Raw genomic sequence first — 18,888 nt, 5'->3', positions numbered from 1 at the left:
GCCGATCTACATGCACTGTGGGATAAAACCCTGCTGCCGATCTACATGCAGTCACCACCCAGTCAGAGGATGAAAGCTCCTGTTTCCTGTGGGCAGTGAATGCACCCAGAGCTGTCAGCAGAACCAGCAGACCGGCTGACAGCAGTGAGGCGTTCAGGTGACTCACATCGCCATCAGACTTCTGAATCACGCTGCTGAGCTTTGGCCCAGTAGGTCAGAACCTGACCCGACCAGCAGGTCCATACGGGCCGACCCAGTTCTGAAACATCTGCAGGTCGGTTCCAGGTCACCTGGATGACATCACAGGTCACATGATCTGCTTCTGGGCCCACCTCCAGGTTCTGTCCAGGTCCGGTTTGGGCTTCATCGCATCAGAACCTGTCAGAACCGGCCTCCAGCTCCTGCAGCTGATTTAGCGGTGAAACATTTGAACACCATGCATGACCTCTGACCCTCCACCTAGAAAACCCCTCAGGAGTTGGTTGTCATGACAACGTGATGACTGAAGGCTCAGGATTTAACTACCACAGATTATTGATATGTTGACCAGATTATTGACCATTAATCTGAAGAACCGGGTCGGTTCCAGCAGGAGAGTTCAGCCCAGAAGGTTCTGAAAGGTTCTGGGGAACTAAAGCTTCTGGACCGAGCAGAAAGGTTCTGGGGATTCTGGCCTGGAGGTCAACACCTGACCCGGTTCTCAGTCTGACTCAAACTGCTCCAACAGAACCTGAACACTGGTTCTGACCCAAAAACTCCTTCGACTTTACAGGGAAAACCCAACAGGTTCTGGGACTCCACCGTGGTTCTGTTCTGGCTGAGCAACCTTCAGGACGGGTTCGGAAAAGTTCGGCCTCAGAAACTGGATCCTGGCTCGGCTCAGGACCAACTGGGTCTATTTTTAGAGAACCGGTTTCAGGGTCAAACCTCCATTTAGTCCAGCTGTTGCGGGTTCTGACCCTCCTGGACCGGACCGTGTCCCGGTACCGGCCCCGTCCCCTGGGTGAGTTCTGCTTACCGTAAACCCGGAGCCATCCCTGCTGCTGGGACACGGAGTCCCCCAGGATCCGGTCCACCAGCGGATCCAGGAGACCCAGTCCGCCCTGGAGGGAGTCCAGGTCTGCCGGTACCGAGTCCGGCTCCATGTCCGCCAAGGAAACTTGCGGTCCCGGGGGGAGAGGCTTCGGAGGGGCGCGTATGGCCGGCAGGAGTGTGTGAAAGTGGGATAAAGTGAGAGTGAGATCCCGCATGGAGGCTCCGGGGCTCCGGCCGCCCCGCTGCTCCCTGCAGGCCGCTAGCTGCTCCCGCTGCCGCCGGCGGCGCTCCGGCTGGCCCCCCGGTCCTGCCTCATGGCTCCAGTTCTGGGAAAAACGGTCCAAACTTCAACTAAAGCTCCAGAAACAGGAAGCCGGGAACCTCCCCTGTCCTTCCCGCTGAATTACCCCCCACAGTCCGGCAGGCGGAGCGCAGAAAGCGGCGGGAAGTCCGGGATCCAGGCGGAGGACGGCGAGTCTCCGGCGGGCTGCAGGTCTGAGCTGCTGCCGCTCCACGGGAGCGCGCAGGGCAGCGGGGCTGCGCCGCGACGTGCCAGTCCCCGCGGGAGCGCGCAGGGAGATCCGGGAGGAAGAGGAGGAAGTCCAGGACCTGAAGCCATGTTTCCTGATGAAGGCCGACCAGAACCAGAGTCAGGGTCGAAACGGGACAACCCAGATACGACTGTTGTTATTATTATTATTATTATTATTATTATTATTATTATTATTATTATTATTATTATTGAGGTGACCTTAAAGGTCCAAATCTTTAGCGTTTTAACAAAATTAGTGTGAATTGTCAGATTGTATTTTCAGTTCTGTTGTTCATTTATTCATCCAACTCATCCTCTGCAGTCAGAGCTGAACTGATCCTGAAACAGTCTGCAGCAGATGATTAAACCAGTTTGTCAGATATGGAAGGACCCAGAAGGTTCTTTGGTTCTGGAGCATGAAGACTTTTCAGGGTCAGAGGTCACGTTGTAAATGGAGATGAAGAAGTCTAAACCGGGAAGCTTCTGAAGGAAGGATTCATCATCATCACAGATTAAAAAATGCTTCATCCTAAAAACTGAAATGTTCTCATAACTGAAATAATCCAAGTATCTTCAGTCATCATGGTGCTGAGGGCAGAAGGATCTCCACCAGCAGTCAGTGTTTCAGTGACATGTGAAGGGGCCTCTGACTGAAGACTGTTGCTTTATGACATGCTAACAGCTCAACATCCAGAGATAAGATTTCACAGTAACATCAGATGCTGGCAGCTCTGCTAATCCACCACCTTTGCTTCTGCCGCTCCTCTAAATCTCTGTCTGGCCAGAAAGACGTTGGAGTCTGGGACATGATCCCTGATGGATGGAAGAGATGGCTTTACCTTCCTCCTTTTCCTGGGATCTGGGGTCAAAGGTCAGGAATTATTAGAGCTTTTCAGATGCTAACAGCTGCTCCCGGTTGTGAAAACAATACCACATTGCCACGGTTACGCATCATCACTACTGTCTGAAAACAGAAAGCATCCAGAACCAGTCAGAACCAGCAGAGCTGCTCAGTCCGGCGCCGTTCTGAAACCTGAAGCAGAGATCGAAGCTTCCTGTCGGGCGCAGCGTTCTGCATGTTCTCCTTGGTTCTCTCCAGGGTCGTCAGTTCACCTACCGACTCCCAGTGGGTCCTTCACCACTCAGGAAGAGTCGGGTCATGGTTCTGTTTCTGGTCCACGTTCTTTCAGAACAGCTCCTACAGTTAGTCCAGATTGAGGAATTTCTTTATTCATCTTGTCTTTTTGTCTTGCGTTTGGTTCAGTGGATTTGGTCTCAGTTTTCTCAGGTAGTTTTCTTATTGTGGACCTTTTTTCTCTGTGATTTGATGTCTATTTTGATCCTTTCTCTGGTTCTGGTTCTGACCCAGTCTGTATGAACCAGCGCTCTGTACCTCTCAGGGTTCGGGCAGAGCAGGTCCAACTCCTTCGGAACCTGACTGGTGCTCTGCAGGCAGCGCTCTGCCTCCCCCTGCTGGTCCTTGTTGGTACCGCAGTATTCTATCAGTTCGGGTTCGGCTGAAGTGGTGAAACTCCATAAAAGTTTCCAGTTCTTCTGAACTCTGAGGAAGAACCGTTCAGATGAATAATTCAGTTTCAATCAATGTGAACTGAACTCTGAACCGGTTCTTCTGGGGAATCAGTTCTCTACACAGAAATGCTGCGATACCTGCACGTTTAGGCGTTCAAATGTCAAAATACTAAAGAAATAATAATAATCATATTTCTTAGTTACTTTTAAATGCTTTATGCATCATTTATAAGTGCATTAAGTGCAGAGTCGTGTCTTACCTAGCTAGTTGGTTAGCATAGCCCTCACTGCGGCCAGGTCAGTCTCCTCATCTTCCTCCTGCTTCATCTTCCTCCTGCTTCATCTTCCTCCACGCTTTGCTCCACGGGACAAAAAGATTTGCTGTAACTTTTAGAAAGAAATATTCAGACGGTTCATTGCGGCTGGTTGTGAGTTCATGCCCCGGTAAGACAGACTGATTCGCTCGGCCTCCTGCTGCTGCCTGAGCTTCAACGCTCCGTGGTTTAATGGCACAATAGGAAGACTTTTTGGTCAAATAAATATTAATAATAATAATAAAAGATGCCCTTTGGCATTTTGATTATTGTTAATTTTGTTAAACTGGCGCTGTTGCAATGTAATGTGATTTCTCGCATTTCTTTTTAGCGTAATTTATGTAAATTTTATTTATGACCCACATTAGTGTACAACTGATTTCTAATTTAGTTGTGGTGTTTTTATTGTGTATATATATTAATTAAAAATGCCCTTTGGTCTTTTGAAAGATATGAATTTTAAAGCGGAAATGCTTCTTCTTCTCCTTGAGTTTTATTTGGGGTGGAAAACATTACCGCCCCCTACCGGTAAGGAGCGTGGACCCCGTGACAAAAACAAATAAAATAATAAAAGCAATAATAAAAAACATAACCTGATCTCTTCTGCTTCCTGAATCGTCCTAAAATAAATCAGCCATGTCCAATTTCATTTTCATATGACCAAGATTCAAAACTTGTTCTGTGGGCAAAAATATCCATCATGTCTGAGGCTCAACAGAGAAGATCCAGAAAAAGTTCTGAAAATATTCTGCTGATGTTGCTTCTCTATGCAGTCAGTGAGGAGAACCAGGAGCTCCACCAAAGCACATCCTCCGTCTGATCGTATCTAGTCTGCAGAATGTCTAGACTTCTATACGTTAAAATCTGGCTTTGAAATGTCCAGCTGGTCAGTTGAACAGTTTGTCTCGTTTGTCCACAGGAGGAACAGCCACTGACATGACAGGAGTGAAACCTGAAAGAAAGTCGACTCAGACACAAAGCAAGTCCTGTAGTAGTTGGTTTTTATTACTGAAATGTTAGGTTTGGGTTTACAGGCAGGCGTAAACAGAGATGGAAACATAGAAATCCTGCAGGCTGAGCAGCAGCAACATGGCCACCAACATGAAGAACGACAGCAGATCTCACCACAAACAGCCCATATAACTTAAAATACTGATTACAGAGCTGGAGCTGCACAGGCTGCAGGCACCACAGGCGAGTCGCTGAAACAGACGGCATGAGGACATTCTGGGGTCTGGTGGTCCAGGATCCATCTGTGTGAATTTAAAAACTTTGCTGAAGTACCAACAGCGGTCCTTTAAGGCGCGAACCGACTCGTCCTGCCTGACGAAGGGCTCAAACCTCCTGAAAACCCACAAAGAATCAACACAAACAGTAATGGTGAAAGGCAACAGCTCTCAGCCCTGTATACAAGCAAGCAGAGATAATAATTATAACAATTAGAATAATAACATACCACAGACGTTATGATAGAGGATATATTTTCACCTGGAGGTTTCAGTTGATTGATTGTGATCAGACATAATGGGGTAAAATCAGCCAATCACTTATTTACACGCATAATAATAAACTCCTCGCTCTAACTCATAATAAAAAACATTCACTCAAAAATAAAACATTTGTAATAATTATTAGCACCAGTGTATCAGATAAAACTCTCGCTACGCAGAATGTACAAAGTTGCATAGTGTTTGGATGTGGAGACAAAGGTGAGGTGCTGCAGAGTGGGAACGCACCCATGAGCCGAAGCTGCCAAAGTCCAGAAGGGGTCACTCAGGGGTCGGAACGGGATTTTACACACAAAGACAATCCAACAGGGGATCCGTCACGTTCCAACATTAGCAAAACATTTTATCTGGTAACCAGGAAGCGTCAGATCGTTTGGTACAAATCATCTCTTCTCAGAGGTTTCCACCACAGACAGAACTCCTGATTCACCCCACAGGTTCTCATCTTCCTCCTACTGAGGAAGAGCAGCCCAGGCTTTCTGAAGTCCAGGACTTTCTTCAGACTTTGTCCTGGAACATGCTAGCAGCTAGCTGGAAACCGTCTGTCCAACCTGGGCTGCATCCATGATGCTAATGAAAACACAGAACCAAACAGGCTTTCAGAGTCCGAAGTTACGCTGTTCAACCTGAGCCGACAAAAGTTAGCTAAGCTAGCATGCTAAGGCTAACAAAGTTAACTAGCAAGCTGTTCAAAAGCAGAGATGTCTCTTTGCTATAGATAGGAGGTTAGCATGTTAGTTTTGATTAATTGTGAAAAAGTGATGCTACAAAGTGAAGCTAATCGCCTCCTTTGACAGCACTGAAGAAATGAAAGTTACATTTAAATTTAACACTAGAATTGTCAAAAAAAAACCCGTAGAGTTCACCCTAACATGATAACCAGCTGTTTGACAAGCTAACATGAAAACCTAGCTTGCCAGCATTAACCTCTCCAAACTAATACAAATGTTTCATTGCTAATTATTGTGACAAATAAAAGTGATATTTAAATATTACTTTTAGAAAATCAGCAGCTGGAATCAGTAAAACGTTACTACACTTAAAAAATGAGCAAAAGCCAAATAAGAAACTCTGTAAGACCTTCACAAAACCTGGAGACCTGCTGCTAAGATGGCTTTGATTAAAAGGTTTGGCAGGATAAGTTAGTCCAAAGTGATGCAAACCAGACCATGGCTTTAATTTTAGGTATTGCTGCTTATCTAGAGCCAACCTTTGAAATGTTTCACTATGAAAACAAACATTAACTTTTACTTATTGTGGTCAATAAACAGATTTGGGGCCTGAACAACTGAAGCTGCTTGTGGGACGTTTTGTTTCTGTCTGTGACGGAAAACGGCCATTTCTACTTCCCAAAGAATTCACAGCTTCTATCAAGGCTTAAATGTGGGAAATTGTAAATGAGAAGGAGTTTGGGTTTGGTTTTATCTGTCTGGGACTTTGGCAGCTTCCCGCACAGCAGTTTATGTGACTTTACAAAACACTGCCACCTGCTGGAGGTGTGAATACTGCAGAAGAGAGGATTAGAAATATTTTCCCTGCTGTCTGTATCGAGAGCGTAGCTTCGGGAGGAGGATCTGAGAATTCCTTCACGTGTTCTGAAATGTTGAAGACAAAAATATGGCGAGGCGCCAATGGGCTGCAGTCACATTGGGTTTATGGTTCTGGTTGTCTCTCCGAGGTTCGTCCACCTCGCTGCCCAGCGCCCCTGCACCGCGGAGGTCACTGTAACGACACCGACGTCACCAGCAACTGCCTCTCTACTGGGCGCGGCTGAAATGTTGGCAAAGAAAGAACTGTTTTGGTAAAAGTCGGCACGCTTGCCGGAGTGTTAGATGTGAGCGTGGGAGGAAACGGGGCGGATGGACGATGTGGGCGGGGTTAAGGCTGCTCCAGCGACGGCGTGTTGAAGCAGCCTTCGGGTAACGCCGCCTTGATGTCGTTCAGGTTGTTGATGTCGCTGCGGATCTCTCGGATCTGCCGGTCATAGTCGTCGATCATCTGCTTCTGTGTGCTCGCCACATCATTCAGTTCCCTGAGCTTCTTGTCCAGCTCGCTGCCGGCCATCTTGTCCTTGGCACGCTTCAGAGACTCATCAATCTGGTTCAGTTTGCTAAGATCCACTTTATCAATGTTTCCTGCAGAAACACATGACAGTTAGTTTGAGTCACAGCTAATGTCGACAGCGAGAGACGAGTTCTGGACCTACCCAGCTGATCCATTAGATCTGTGATGATCTTCAGGACCGTCTTCACCGTACTCTTGGCCTTGCGAGCGTTGTCCTCAGCCTGTTTGGCGTTATCCGATGCCTGCAGGACAGATCAATCCCATCGACTATCAGCAATGCTTTTGTTAAACAGTTTGAAACTTCCTCATAGACCAGAGGGTCAGTTCGTACCATGGAAGCCATCATCATGTCGCTGTCAGCCTCAGCCTTCTTCTTCTTCAGCTCCTCCTCCGCGGCGCTCAGCTGATCCATCATGTCATCAACATCTTTGTCCAGCTTGTTTGTGTCCTGCAGCGCCTTCTCTGCTTCCTCTTTAGTCCTAGCCGAGCCCTGCCAGGACACGATGTGAGGAGACGGTGAGCGGATGAAGAGGATCAGACCACTCATCGACCAGCAGGGGGCGCCTCGTTACCTTCTGAACGTTGCCTGCAATCTTCTCAGCCTCTTCGGCCTTCCTCTTGGCTTCCCCAGCATCACTGGCAGCATTACCAAGCGCCTCCTTCGCCTGCCGGGTCTTCTCGTTGGCGGCCATTATGGTGGCATTGATGATAGGGATCTTCTTCATGGCTTCCTCTGCTGCTGTCTTGTTGTCGTTGACCCTCCTGTCAAAGTCTGGAACAAGTTTGGAAATAACCCTCAGATTAAAATGATTTAGAAGGAAAACATTTACAATAAGTGGAAAACTAAAGCAACGTTGTCTCCACATTTAACTTCCTGCAACAGTGCATCAACATCCTTTCAAACTTGTTTTATTTAGACTCTGCATCGATTAAGATTTTTTAATGCACAGATTGAGAACACATAAAGAATCCCCAAAATCTTCTTGTGAAAATGGTGATTATTTTGTCCAGAAAACAGAAAGATTTTTCACAGCATTGCAACAGTTTGCATGAAGCAGCCTCACAGCCTGCCACTGGTCTCATCTCCAAGAGCATTTCAGGTGAACACCAGGTTTGGATCTTGGTGCTGCGACTGAAAACGGGGGCAGTTACCTCGGAGGTCCTCCAGGATGCTCTCTGCTTCTCTGAAAGTTGACTGGCCTTTCTTCGCCGCCTCCTCGGCCAGAGCTTTAGCGGCATCGGCTCGGGCCAGCAGCTGATCTGCAGTCTGTGGAACAGAAGCAGGTTGAATGGCTGGTGTTAAGTGGCTCAGCCAGAGGAGACTCTGTCATAACCTGAACTCACCTGCTGCTCACTCTTCCCTTTCTCCAGCAGCTTCCGGACCTCCAGCTCTTTGGGCTTCAGGTCGTCTCGCAGCTCGTTGTACTCCCGTTCCGTCTTGTCAATCAGGTTGTCCAGATCAGACGCCTCCTTCTTAATCTTTTTGGCATCATCCTGAGAACAGGCGCATCATTAATAAGTTTGATTCCTTGAGCAACGCATGTCTGTTTTACCTTGCTAACATTTACCTCCAGTGTCTTGGTGTCAAACGGCGGGAGGCTGGTCAGGTTGGCAAACAGCTTCAGAGCTTTGTTCCCGGCGTCCTCTGCCTCCGCCTGCACCTTGTTGGCCTGTTGCTCCAGATCCTTGGCCCGGTCCTTCGCCTCGTTGTACCTGAAAGGGGGGAGGAGAAGTCGGAAACTCAGGGAGTTCTAAATCTGTTGGAAACTCATTGCCTCGAAGTCCAAAACTTCAAACAGACTTTACACACAAGGACACCAAACGTCAATTAAAAGACACAAACTGCAATAAAAAGCACAAAATAAACACAAACATTTTACAAGCAAAGACGTTGCATGAAGCAGCTAGAGAGGCAAATCAGAGATTCAAAAGTACTAAACCAAATGAACAAAAAGCCACAACATTGTCAGCTGGACACGGTCGTCTGTCCCTTTAAAACCGTTTTCATCCACACAAACTGAAATGTGACCTACATCTTGTTGAGCTTGTCAATCTCATCAGCCATCTTGCTCTCGCCGTCGATGGTCTTCAGCAGCAGGTTGTATGCTTTGGTTGACGTGTCGTTGGCATCTTTAGCGATCTTTTCGATCTGGTCAGCGTCCATCTTGTGCCTGTAGGAAACATTTCAACACATTTTTGTCAAGATGACTTCAAAAGATTCTTTGAACTGTCATGGATGAATCCAGTTCATCTTCAGGTTTTGGATGAGTTCTTGGTGAGTCTTTCAGGTTCGCCAGTCAGAGCTGCAGGTATGAAGTCTTACTTGTCGGCGAGGCGCCGAGCCTCCTCAGCCAGCAGCGTCATGTTGTTGGGTTCTCCAGAGCCATCAGTAGGTTTGACGTCCTGTGAATCACATCGGCTCAGTTACCTGCCACTGATCAGTCCATTACATATCAGGACAACACTGACTTCACTTACCACTTTGCTGATGGCATCCTTGGCCTTGGCCAGTTCCTGCCGAGCTCGGTCGATCAGTCTCTCGGCGTCTTGGACTCTGTCCCGCGCGCGGTCAGCCTGAGCGCTGGTGTCGTCCACCGTGTTGCGGATGCTCTGCAGTCGGTTCCACTGGGTGGTCAGGGTGATGTTCAGGACGTTCAGACGGTCCAGCAGACCTCGGTCTGCATCTGCAAGGACCCAGGCGGTACATTAGCGCACCTTTATGCTGTTTATTAAAACATCTTCTGGTCCTCACATTGTTCTGTGTGTGGCAGTTTTACCTTTGCTATTCTGAGCCTCTTCCAGCAGCTCCATGATGACCTTCTCTGCCTCCTTCAATCGATCCTCAAAGGCCTTATCACTGACCGTGTCCTGGCCGGAGCCGAGGTTATCTATCAGAGTCTGGAGTTCTTGGAGCTTCTGTCTCTGCTGGTTCACCTGGACACCATTTTAGAAACCATTTCAGTTTGGAAAGGTCATGTGAAGGAGCGAAGCTCTGATCAACGACTCCTCACCTTGTCTCGGACCAGACCGTAGCAGGACGGACACTGCTGGCAGCCTGGCACTGACCGGTTGTAGAAATAATTCTCCTCACACATATCACATCGAGCTCCAACGAAGCCGGGTCGACACTCGCACCGGCCGTCTTCCTTACACTGACCGGACAGAGAACCTTCAGGGTCGCAGTCACACGCTGAGCAGGAAACAGAAAGTTTATTCATATTTCACGCCTTTACTGATCTGCAGCTCTAAAATAACTAAAACTATGATAAATATTTAATCTCCTTTCTCCTTGGATCTGTCCCTTGGAACGAATACTGCAGGGTTTTTGTGTCGTATTTATGCTGCAAACCCAACGGTAAGGTCAAAGTAAGTCACAAGTGAAAGTAACTTGTTTGGTTTGGTCCTCACGTTTGCAGCCAGATGAGCTGAAGCCGAAAAAGTTGACCTCACAGCGGTCACAGTGCTGGCCGGCGACGCCGGGTTGGCACTCGCATTGTCCTGAGTCAATGTCACAGTCGCCACTGGTGGAGCCGATTGGGTTGCAGTTACACCTGTGGACAGGTGCAGACAAACTGGTTTGTAACTTCCAACCCTGATGAGTTTAGCCACGATCAACGACATGAAATGACTTCATGTAATGGCTCCACGGTGAAGGATGAATGAACAGTGAAGGTCTGAAACGTGGAGGGGAACTCACTCCTCGCAGCCACTGCCGCTCTGCAGGTTGAAGAATCCCAGCTGGCAGGCGCTGCAGTCGCGTCCGTCCACGTTAGGCAGACACTGACACTGACCGGTGACCGGAGAACAGCTGGTCTGCTGATCCACGGTGCCCAGCGGAGAGCAGGAGCAGGCTGATGAAAAACACCGACAGGAAACACCAAGAGCTGAATTTCCAATGAAAAGCTCGATTCTGTGAACCAAGACGAGTCCAAACTGGTTATCTCTAAACTGTGTAAAGAACTGAGGCTGCAGCCCGTCAGACGCTGGACGGGCAGTAAAACACGAGAACACTGCAGGTTAGTGTCGGTCAGTAGCCGTGAATAAAACCCGTTACTGGTCTTCCATGGGTCGATGTGAACGGAGGCTCACCTGCACACTTCTCAGCAGGGTTGGAGGCATGCGGGTCTCCGAAGAAGCCCGCCTTGCAGCGGTCGCAGAAGAAGCCGTCGGTGTTGTAGATGCACTTGAGGCATTCTCCCGTCTCGCGGTTGCAGTTGCCGACGGCGTTGGGGTCGATGTTACTGCTGCACTGGCAGGAGCGGCAGGGCCGGGCCGGCCCGTTCTGACCCAGAGGGTCCCCAAAGAACCCGTCGTCGCAGAGCTCACAGCGCTTTCCTGCACACAGGTGAGGTGTTGCATGTTGATGTCTACTTCTACTGATCTTAATGTTTCAAAAACATGTCAAAGCTTAGTTTGTATATTTTCAGATAATCCCTTGGAAGAACCACGGCGCTGCCTGGTCCAGGCCTCTGTGGTACCTGTGGTTCCAGCAGGACAGTTGGTGCAAACCACTTCTCTGGTTTTGGGGACGACAGCGCAGGTGGCTCCGCTGGGGCAGGGGCACGGCCGGCAGTCGTCCGCCGTGCCCTGGGTGGCGTCGCCATAGAAACCGTCCTGGCAGCGCTCGCAGCTCAACCCGGCAGTGTTGTCCTGGCAGAGACAGGCTCCTGGACAGGAGGCAGAGACAGGAGACGTTTTCACCTGCTGACCGACAGATGACCACCGAAAGAACTGGGAATAAAACACTTTATCTACAGAAAGGTCAACATTCCAGAACCAGAACCAGAACCACACGAGACTGACCAACCAGAACCATCACAAAGTCTGGGCCGAGGAAAAAACAAAAAAAATCTAGTTAACCAGTAACAAACCAGTCTTAAACTGGAGCCACTGGAAACTAGTTAGAGAAGCAAAGCAGAACCCAGGGTGGGTCCAGTCAGAACCTCAAGGAACCAGTTAGGAACGAGCCCACGGTTCTGTCTAAACCCTGAAAACAACCAAAGTCACTGTGACCATCAAACCGTCTTCTCCCAGTGTTCCCAGTGTCAGGGTGGGAGGCGTCACTGCAGTCAATAGACCCAGGACTCCCAGTGTTCCCAGTCTTACCAGTATCAGGGTTGCAGGCGTCGCTGTGTCCATGGCAGTTGCAGACTTCACAGGAGCTGAAGGGTCCGAGCTCCCGCTGGGCGCGGCGGTATCCCAGGGTGCACTGCTCACAGTGCTGACCCTGGTAACCCAGCGGACAGGTGCACTGCTCCACCCAGCGGGCCGGCACTCCTGGGCCCCGCCTCGCCGTCACCAGGGAGACGTTGTCCAGGTAACCAGCACCTGCAGACAGACCCAGGTTTATGTGTCTGGAGGAGGGAAGGTGGTGGAGGTGTCGGGAGATGCCTACTCCGCTCGCTGTAGGTGCCCCGGATCTTGATGGCCGTCAGGTTGTGGAGAAGTTTCTGGAAGTCTGAGTCACTGATGGTGGGTCTCCAGGGGTAGCCTGGCTGTTCGTGGAGCCTGAACCAGAACCAGAACCAGAACCAGAACGGTTTGATTTATTCAGGACCAACAGAGAGTTGAGGAATCTTCTCTGATCAGGAATGCCTCATCCCACCTGAACACAAAGGTCTGCATGTTCTCGTTGGGGTAGGCGTTGCCCTGGGCGATGAGCGGGACGGCCAGCCTCATGTCGGCCCCCTCCAGGATCAGATCCTCGGCCGACAGCCGAGCATCCCGCCGCTCCACTCGGAAGGTCATGCTCAGGTTTTGTCCATAACTCAGCATCTGATTCCTCAAGAACTTCTCTGTGGAGCAGAAAACACCAGCGGTGAGTCTCTGAGGGGAACCGCAGGGTCCGGAACGGCTCAGGTTCGGTACCTGGGGCCACCAGGTACAGCGGCTGGTAGTCTTCAGACATCAAGGACACTTCCTGTCCGGTGGGGGACCACTGGACAGAGACGGTGGATCCGTCCCGCGTCTGGCCGCTCCACTCCTCTGTACCTGCAACAGGAACAGGAAGTCAGAAACTAGAGGGGGAGCATGCCCAGAGTTTGGGCTGCAGGCGGAGTTCACCTCTGTCGAAGGTGGAGCTGATGGTGTGGACGCTGTAGCCTTCGGCGCTGTCGCACACAGACGAGTGCTGGAAGCAGAAACAGGCTGTGCAGCCCTGGGGGTTGTTGGGGTCCAAGTTGAAGTAACCTGGTTTACATCTGGAGGGACACACGGGTCGGTATAAAGAGTGTCTTAACGAGGAACCGGAACCTGAGTGAGTTCCTTACCTGTCGCAGCTGAAGCCCTCCACGTTGTCTTTACAGCGGCACTGACCCGTGTTGACGTCACACTCCTGGGTGCTGCCTGACGGCGAGCAGGTGCAAGGCCTGGCAGACAAGCACAGGGTTAAATTCACCCACAAAGCTCACAAAACGACCCCAAACTCAGCGATGTGGCCAGCAGGTGGCGCTCAGAGGACACAGCTCCTGAGGCAGCTCAGATCAGATTCCTGCTTTTCAGAAACTAACTGAGCAGTTTCCCACTCTGTCATGTTTAAGGCAGTTTGTGTCCAGGTGACGTGAGGCGGCGGCGGCGGCGGCGGCGTACCTGCAGCCGGCCTCGGTCAGGCTGTGGAACCCCGGCTGGCAGCGGTCGCACTTCTCCCCGGTTACTCCGGGTTTGCAGGCGCACACGCCTCTGGTGTTGCACTGAGGAGACTCAGAACCTGCAAACAAACAAACGTCTGCCGTCAGCCCGGTAACCTTTGACCTCCCAAAGAGAGTTAGGGTCAATGAAATACGCAGAGAGGCTGGAACAGAGCAGGAAAACCTCATTCCACCTGAGGACACGACCAGAAGGTTTTCAGGAACTTTCTCTGAGAAAGGATCCAATAAACTGACCACAAACACAGAGACATTCTCAACACCTAGAAGAAATGCAAAACATGCACAAGAGCTAAAAGTGATGCAAACACAGAGCTGTTCCCACACAGCCATGAAAATATCAAAGAAACAAGTAAAGATGTAAAATATGCCAGAAAGGGACAAAACATCATCTTATAATCAACCATAAACATTTTAAACACAGACCTGACATGGATATAAAGAACATCCAGATAAAGATGATAAAACTCCAGAGAAATGGGAAACATTCAGAAACAGAAGGAAAATGACCAGCAGGGGGCAGAAACACAGCTGGTGTCTTCAGGAAACCCTCAGTTCCAGGTTTTTAAATCAAGTTTATGATCTTCATGTTTCACCGTTTGGTTTTATATTTATTTGCTGTCTCAGCCGTTTTGTGTGAATTTATAGTGCAGAGTTGATACGACAGTATCTGTTTCTCAGACTTTGCATCAATGCAGAAATGAACCTGTCAGATATGAGCATAGCAGATTCATGCGCCCATAATTCATGTTTCACTCCCAGGATGAAAGGGTGAATTCTGTTGCAGCTGCCGGGACTCACCGATGGAGTTGCAGTTGCAGGGCAGGCAGCGGTTGCCGCTCTGGTCTCTGTGGTAGTTGTCGAGGCAGCGCTCACAGTTGGGCCCGTCGGTGTTGTCGGCGCAGTTCCTGCAGTGACCTCCGTGACCCGTGGCCCGGTACAGCTCGGCGTCGAAGTAGCAGTCTGAGCTCTTCCTGTTACAGTCGCAGGCTGAAACACGGAAACAGCAACATTCCCTGAAAACACTGGTTGGAAAATGTTTAAAAAGTCAGAAACCCTGAAACAGAGACGACAGTCTGTCTTCATGTTGCTTCAATGTGGACCAGGTGTTTCCTGTTAAAAATCAGTTTTAACAGGAATTTTTAATGTGGGTGAAGAAAAAAGAGACAAAACCTTAGCAGGCATCGTCAGCGTCATAATGCTGGTCAGAAGGGTTAGGGTTAGCAGAAATGACGGCAGCGCTGCCACTGGTCGTCCTGACTGAGGCCAAGTAAAGACACAGAGCTTTTACATCCCTGGGCAGGGTGCAGGTTTGTTAAGTCTCCAGTCTCTCATTCTCATGTCTTCACATTAAAACCAACTTGTTGTTGTTCCTAATCCACTGGTTTGGTGTTTCAGTCAAAACTCGTCATTCTTCTGTTTTACTTCTACATTTTCTGTATAATTCTGGATCTTAGTTAGAAACTAAACGGCCTGAGTTCGTCACCGTAGCGAATGGTGATATCTGGATTTGGAAAAGTTTCCCTGACTCTCATGTTTCCTGCAGTGTGGGAGACTGAGCACCGCTTAGTCATGCATTAAACAGGAACTACAACTCCCACAATCCCCCAGAGGCCTGGCCAGCGTCCAGCACAGCTGTCCGCTCCCTGGCCGGTTCAGCCGGTAACCGGTGACTCACGCAGACACTCGTTGGCGCTGTCGGCCGTCGCCCTCATCCACGGCCGGTCGTTGTAGAAAGCTTTGCACACGCCGCAGTCGACGCCCTCCGTGTTGTGTTTGCAGTCGCAGACCAGCCGGCCCCCGCTGTCCTTCACACACTCGCTGGCATGGCCGTTACACTTACACCTGACGACACACACACACACACACACACACACACACCTGTTACAGCTGGATGACACACCACTCAGCACATCACCTGACAAAGAAACAGCATTTCATCATCAGACGCCTCGTCTGAATGCAGCCTGTTGGTGTGAAATCTGTCATCAGACTGAAGTCTGTTCCGCTCGGTGATTGAAGGTTTGGCTCCAACAGGACGGCGCTTGTTCAGCCTCCACCTTCTCCGATTGTCTCAGGGGTTTCCTGGCACAGAGCCGTGGAAAGTCTGACAGCACAACGAACTGAGAGCTTCAGAGAGACGGATCCCACAAACCTGAGCTCCACGTTTCTATCAACGTCGTTTCACTGCTGAGACGGTCAGAGAAACGATGCAGCAACACAGACAGGCAGAAGATTCCTGATCAGAACGGATCAATAATCACAAGAAATACAAACAAACCAGGAGGAAAAACTCCATCCATCTCTTCATCCATCCATCTGTTCATCTGTTCATCCATCCATCTGTTCATCTGTTCATCCATCCATCTGTTCATCTGTTCATCCATCCATCCATCTGTTCATNCTGGACCTGGACCTAGACCAAAACCCGGATCCTGACCAAAACCCAGACCCAGACCCGCACCCAGACCAAAACCCGGATCTGGACCAAAACCCAGACCCGGACCCAGACCTGGACCCCGATCTGGACCTGGACCAAGACCTGGACCCGGATCTGGACCAAAATCTAGACCCGGACCCGGACCCAGACCTGGACCAAAACCTGGACCAAAACCTGGTCCTGGACCCGATTCAATCACCTGGACTCGTTTCCTGGCCTCTTGACTCCAGATAAAATAAAATAAATCGACTAAATGATGAAGGTCTGAAACAATCTGGACTCATTTCTGGTCCAAAGTCGTTTTCCTGATCAATCAATCAATCAATCAATCAATCAATCAATCAATCAATCAATCAATCAATCACATTTTATTTGTATAGCTCATTTCAGCAGCAAAGCATTTCAAGGAGCTTCACATCATTTAAAAATAAAAATAAACCAGCATGTGACATCGACAGTAAGAAAGAAAAAGAGATTTTGAAATAATAAAAAAGATAAAAGCATTAAAACTGCTGTCTGTGTGGGACTTTAGCTAAACGCCGTTGAACTGGACTCTGATGGAGGAGAAGAACTGAAACCCGGTTTGACTCGGCGAACCGGGCCGGGCCAAGGCGGGTCGCCGTCCTGCAGCTGGCGGACTTANGATTCTTCATCACATCGTTTTTATGCTTCACACACCTGAGAAAACAACTCTGCCCCTCCCCAACGTGATGCTGCACACTGCCAGTCAGCTGGGTGAAAATAATTTGAGAAGACCAACGCGATTCTTGAAACATTAAATCTTTGTGAAACTACAGAATGCCTGGTCATCATGCTAAGCTAACGCTGTTAGCACAGTTAATGCTGAGCAATCATTGGATTTAGTGAAGCTGTTATCCTGAGATCATTTCCTTTCATATCACAAGTGATAAATTTAAACAGTTAAGTCAGTTTGAAAAATTAACCTGTATATAAATGACTGATATTTTTAGCTCCAGTTAGTTTTAACTTGTTAGTTTAGGTCAAAAACTACTTTTCAGCTAAATTAGTTGGTTTTTAGTTGTGACTTTTCTTTACAACACGGCTGTTAGCATGAACCTACTTAGCTCAACTCTGATCCACCTCTGGCATTTAAAGCATCATTTAAATGTCAAAATTAGCAACTAATGTTAGAAATTAGACATGATTTTAACTTTAGGCGACATAAACATTTAGCAGCTCAGCTGCAGACTGAAGACAAACTTTGAGATTTAACTACATTTATTTGATTACATTTATTTTTTAATGAGGTTAAAAATGATGTCATTAAATGTGCATTTATTTAATTTCTGCTGCTTGAGTCATAAACTAATGATGAGTATCAAAATCTAATTTACAAAACAGAAGCAGAGCCAAAACAGAGATTTAAAGTAGTTTGTTGGTTTTAAATCATCTTCATCCAGTAAATGTTACATTAAAGCAGAGAACCTTAATAATCTGTTTCTGTGTGAACGGAGGCAGCAGGACTGCAGGATGAGTTCATGGATCAGGTTAAAGTCCAACCAGGTGACCCGGCCCGGCCCGGCCCGGCCCGCTCAGCACCACGCCTCGGTGAGCGCAGCCTGCGGCGCTCTGCGGGCCTCTGGTCCGTCAGGGCAGCGCCCCGTCCCTGTAATCCGGCCCTGCCAGCCAGGAATGTCAGGAATGCTGGATGTGTAATGGAATCTGCTCTGCATTTCAAACAGATTATGGCTGCAGAGGCTCTGGGTCCAACCCGCTCTGCCCCCATGAGGCCGGCGTCAGGGCAGCGGGCCACACAGGCCGGATCAGGACCGTAAATCCACCTGAGCCCACTTCTCCATTCACTGGAGGCTCTTTTGTCTGAGGAGGCGGAAACCCGGCCGGCAGGTGAATGTTTGACTCGTGTTTACCTTCCTCCCACAGCGAAGTCAGAGATGGCGTAGTAGTAGGACTTGAGGACCTTGGGGTCGTTGAAAACTTCGTCTCCGAACGTGTTGAGCCTGTTCAGGGTCACTCTGATGTCTGTGGCCGTCACCCAGTCCTAAACGGAGACGACACGGACAGTTAGAGCAAACAGGCAGGCTGCAGCTTCAGAGCCGCAGCGGGAAGGAACAGACGGTTTCTACACAGTTTATCTGAAAGCTAAAAGTGTGAACTGCAACCAGCTGAACAATCCCCCAAACGCCCCTCTCCTGTTCAAGCATGCAGCAAAAATGCAACAAGCTCCGTCTGCAGGCGGCGGGTCAAGATGCTAAAGAGATAAAGGTCTGAGGCTGGAAATGAAATGAAACCCGTTTTTATCAGAACCACCGTGAAGGGTTTCTGGACTCCTGCAGGAAAACGGCTCCAGTCTCTGATCACCATATTGAGACTAGAAATACAGAAACCTTGAATTTTATCTGAGGTTAAAGCAGCGAGAGAATCAGGACAACATGTTTGGGTCAGAACCGATTTACTGACGTTAAACTGTTTTACTGACGTTAAACTGTTTTACTGCATAATATCTGATGAAGAGTATTTAAGGTATTTAAAGTACTTAAAGTATTTAAAGATTTTACAGCCTCAGACTTTATTCAGTTCAACAAAAAACAAACAAATCTCCAAAAACAACCAGAAAAAATACAAAAACAGTTTTTCAAACATGATTTTATGTATTAAAGACGTGGGTCTCAATGAGAAAGTTCGATAAAATCACTGTTTTTTAATTAACATGAAATTTTCCATCAGGTTTTAAAAACTACACAGAAATTTAGGTTGTAATTTTCCCCTTAGGACACAGCAGGCAGTTCTACAAGGTTCTGCTCCGACTTTAAGGTTCTGGACCGACTTTAAGGTTCTGGAC

General features: G+C 48.7%; 2 protein-coding genes across 2 annotated transcripts in view; both read right to left on the bottom strand.

Annotated features, from left to right (window-relative positions):
- rasal2 (RAS protein activator like 2) overlaps positions 1 to 1,698 on the bottom strand; it is a 49,807-nt gene extending 48,109 nt beyond the window's left edge. The window contains exon 1 of the mRNA XM_007578091.2: positions 1,019 to 1,698. Within this exon, the coding sequence (XP_007578153.1) occupies positions 1,019 to 1,250 (232 nt within the window). The 5' untranslated portion in view covers positions 1,251 to 1,698. The remainder of the gene's footprint in view (positions 1 to 1,018) is intronic.
- Positions 1,699 to 4,395: 2,697 nt separating this feature from the next.
- Positions 4,396 to 18,888, bottom strand: part of lamc1 (laminin, gamma 1) — a 45,467-nt gene continuing 30,974 nt past the window's right edge. The window contains exons 3-28 of the mRNA XM_007578086.2: positions 17,957 to 18,087; positions 15,306 to 15,472; positions 14,429 to 14,617; positions 13,572 to 13,689; positions 13,253 to 13,351; positions 13,047 to 13,183; positions 12,852 to 12,974; positions 12,589 to 12,778; positions 12,379 to 12,491; positions 12,090 to 12,311; positions 11,462 to 11,650; positions 11,073 to 11,318; positions 10,681 to 10,834; positions 10,392 to 10,534; positions 9,995 to 10,173; positions 9,761 to 9,917; positions 9,462 to 9,667; positions 9,307 to 9,386; positions 9,017 to 9,154; positions 8,552 to 8,696; positions 8,328 to 8,477; positions 8,136 to 8,250; positions 7,556 to 7,755; positions 7,315 to 7,473; positions 7,126 to 7,225; positions 4,396 to 7,054 (exon numbers count right to left, since the gene is read on the bottom strand). Of these exons, the coding sequence (XP_007578148.1) occupies positions 6,798 to 7,054; positions 7,126 to 7,225; positions 7,315 to 7,473; positions 7,556 to 7,755; positions 8,136 to 8,250; positions 8,328 to 8,477; positions 8,552 to 8,696; positions 9,017 to 9,154; positions 9,307 to 9,386; positions 9,462 to 9,667; positions 9,761 to 9,917; positions 9,995 to 10,173; positions 10,392 to 10,534; positions 10,681 to 10,834; positions 11,073 to 11,318; positions 11,462 to 11,650; positions 12,090 to 12,311; positions 12,379 to 12,491; positions 12,589 to 12,778; positions 12,852 to 12,974; positions 13,047 to 13,183; positions 13,253 to 13,351; positions 13,572 to 13,689; positions 14,429 to 14,617; positions 15,306 to 15,472; positions 17,957 to 18,087 (4,107 nt within the window). The 3' untranslated portion in view covers positions 4,396 to 6,797. The remainder of the gene's footprint in view (positions 7,055 to 7,125; positions 7,226 to 7,314; positions 7,474 to 7,555; positions 7,756 to 8,135; positions 8,251 to 8,327; positions 8,478 to 8,551; positions 8,697 to 9,016; positions 9,155 to 9,306; positions 9,387 to 9,461; positions 9,668 to 9,760; positions 9,918 to 9,994; positions 10,174 to 10,391; positions 10,535 to 10,680; positions 10,835 to 11,072; positions 11,319 to 11,461; positions 11,651 to 12,089; positions 12,312 to 12,378; positions 12,492 to 12,588; positions 12,779 to 12,851; positions 12,975 to 13,046; positions 13,184 to 13,252; positions 13,352 to 13,571; positions 13,690 to 14,428; positions 14,618 to 15,305; positions 15,473 to 17,956; positions 18,088 to 18,888) is intronic.

The sequence above is a fragment of the Poecilia formosa genome, unplaced genomic scaffold (assembly GCF_000485575.1).
Source record: "Poecilia formosa unplaced genomic scaffold, Poecilia_formosa-5.1.2 Scaffold466, whole genome shotgun sequence".
Taxonomy (NCBI): domain Eukaryota; kingdom Metazoa; phylum Chordata; class Actinopteri; order Cyprinodontiformes; family Poeciliidae; genus Poecilia; species Poecilia formosa.
The sequence above is the reverse complement of the archived record's forward strand: the minus strand, read 5'-3'. Positions and strand labels throughout refer to the sequence as shown.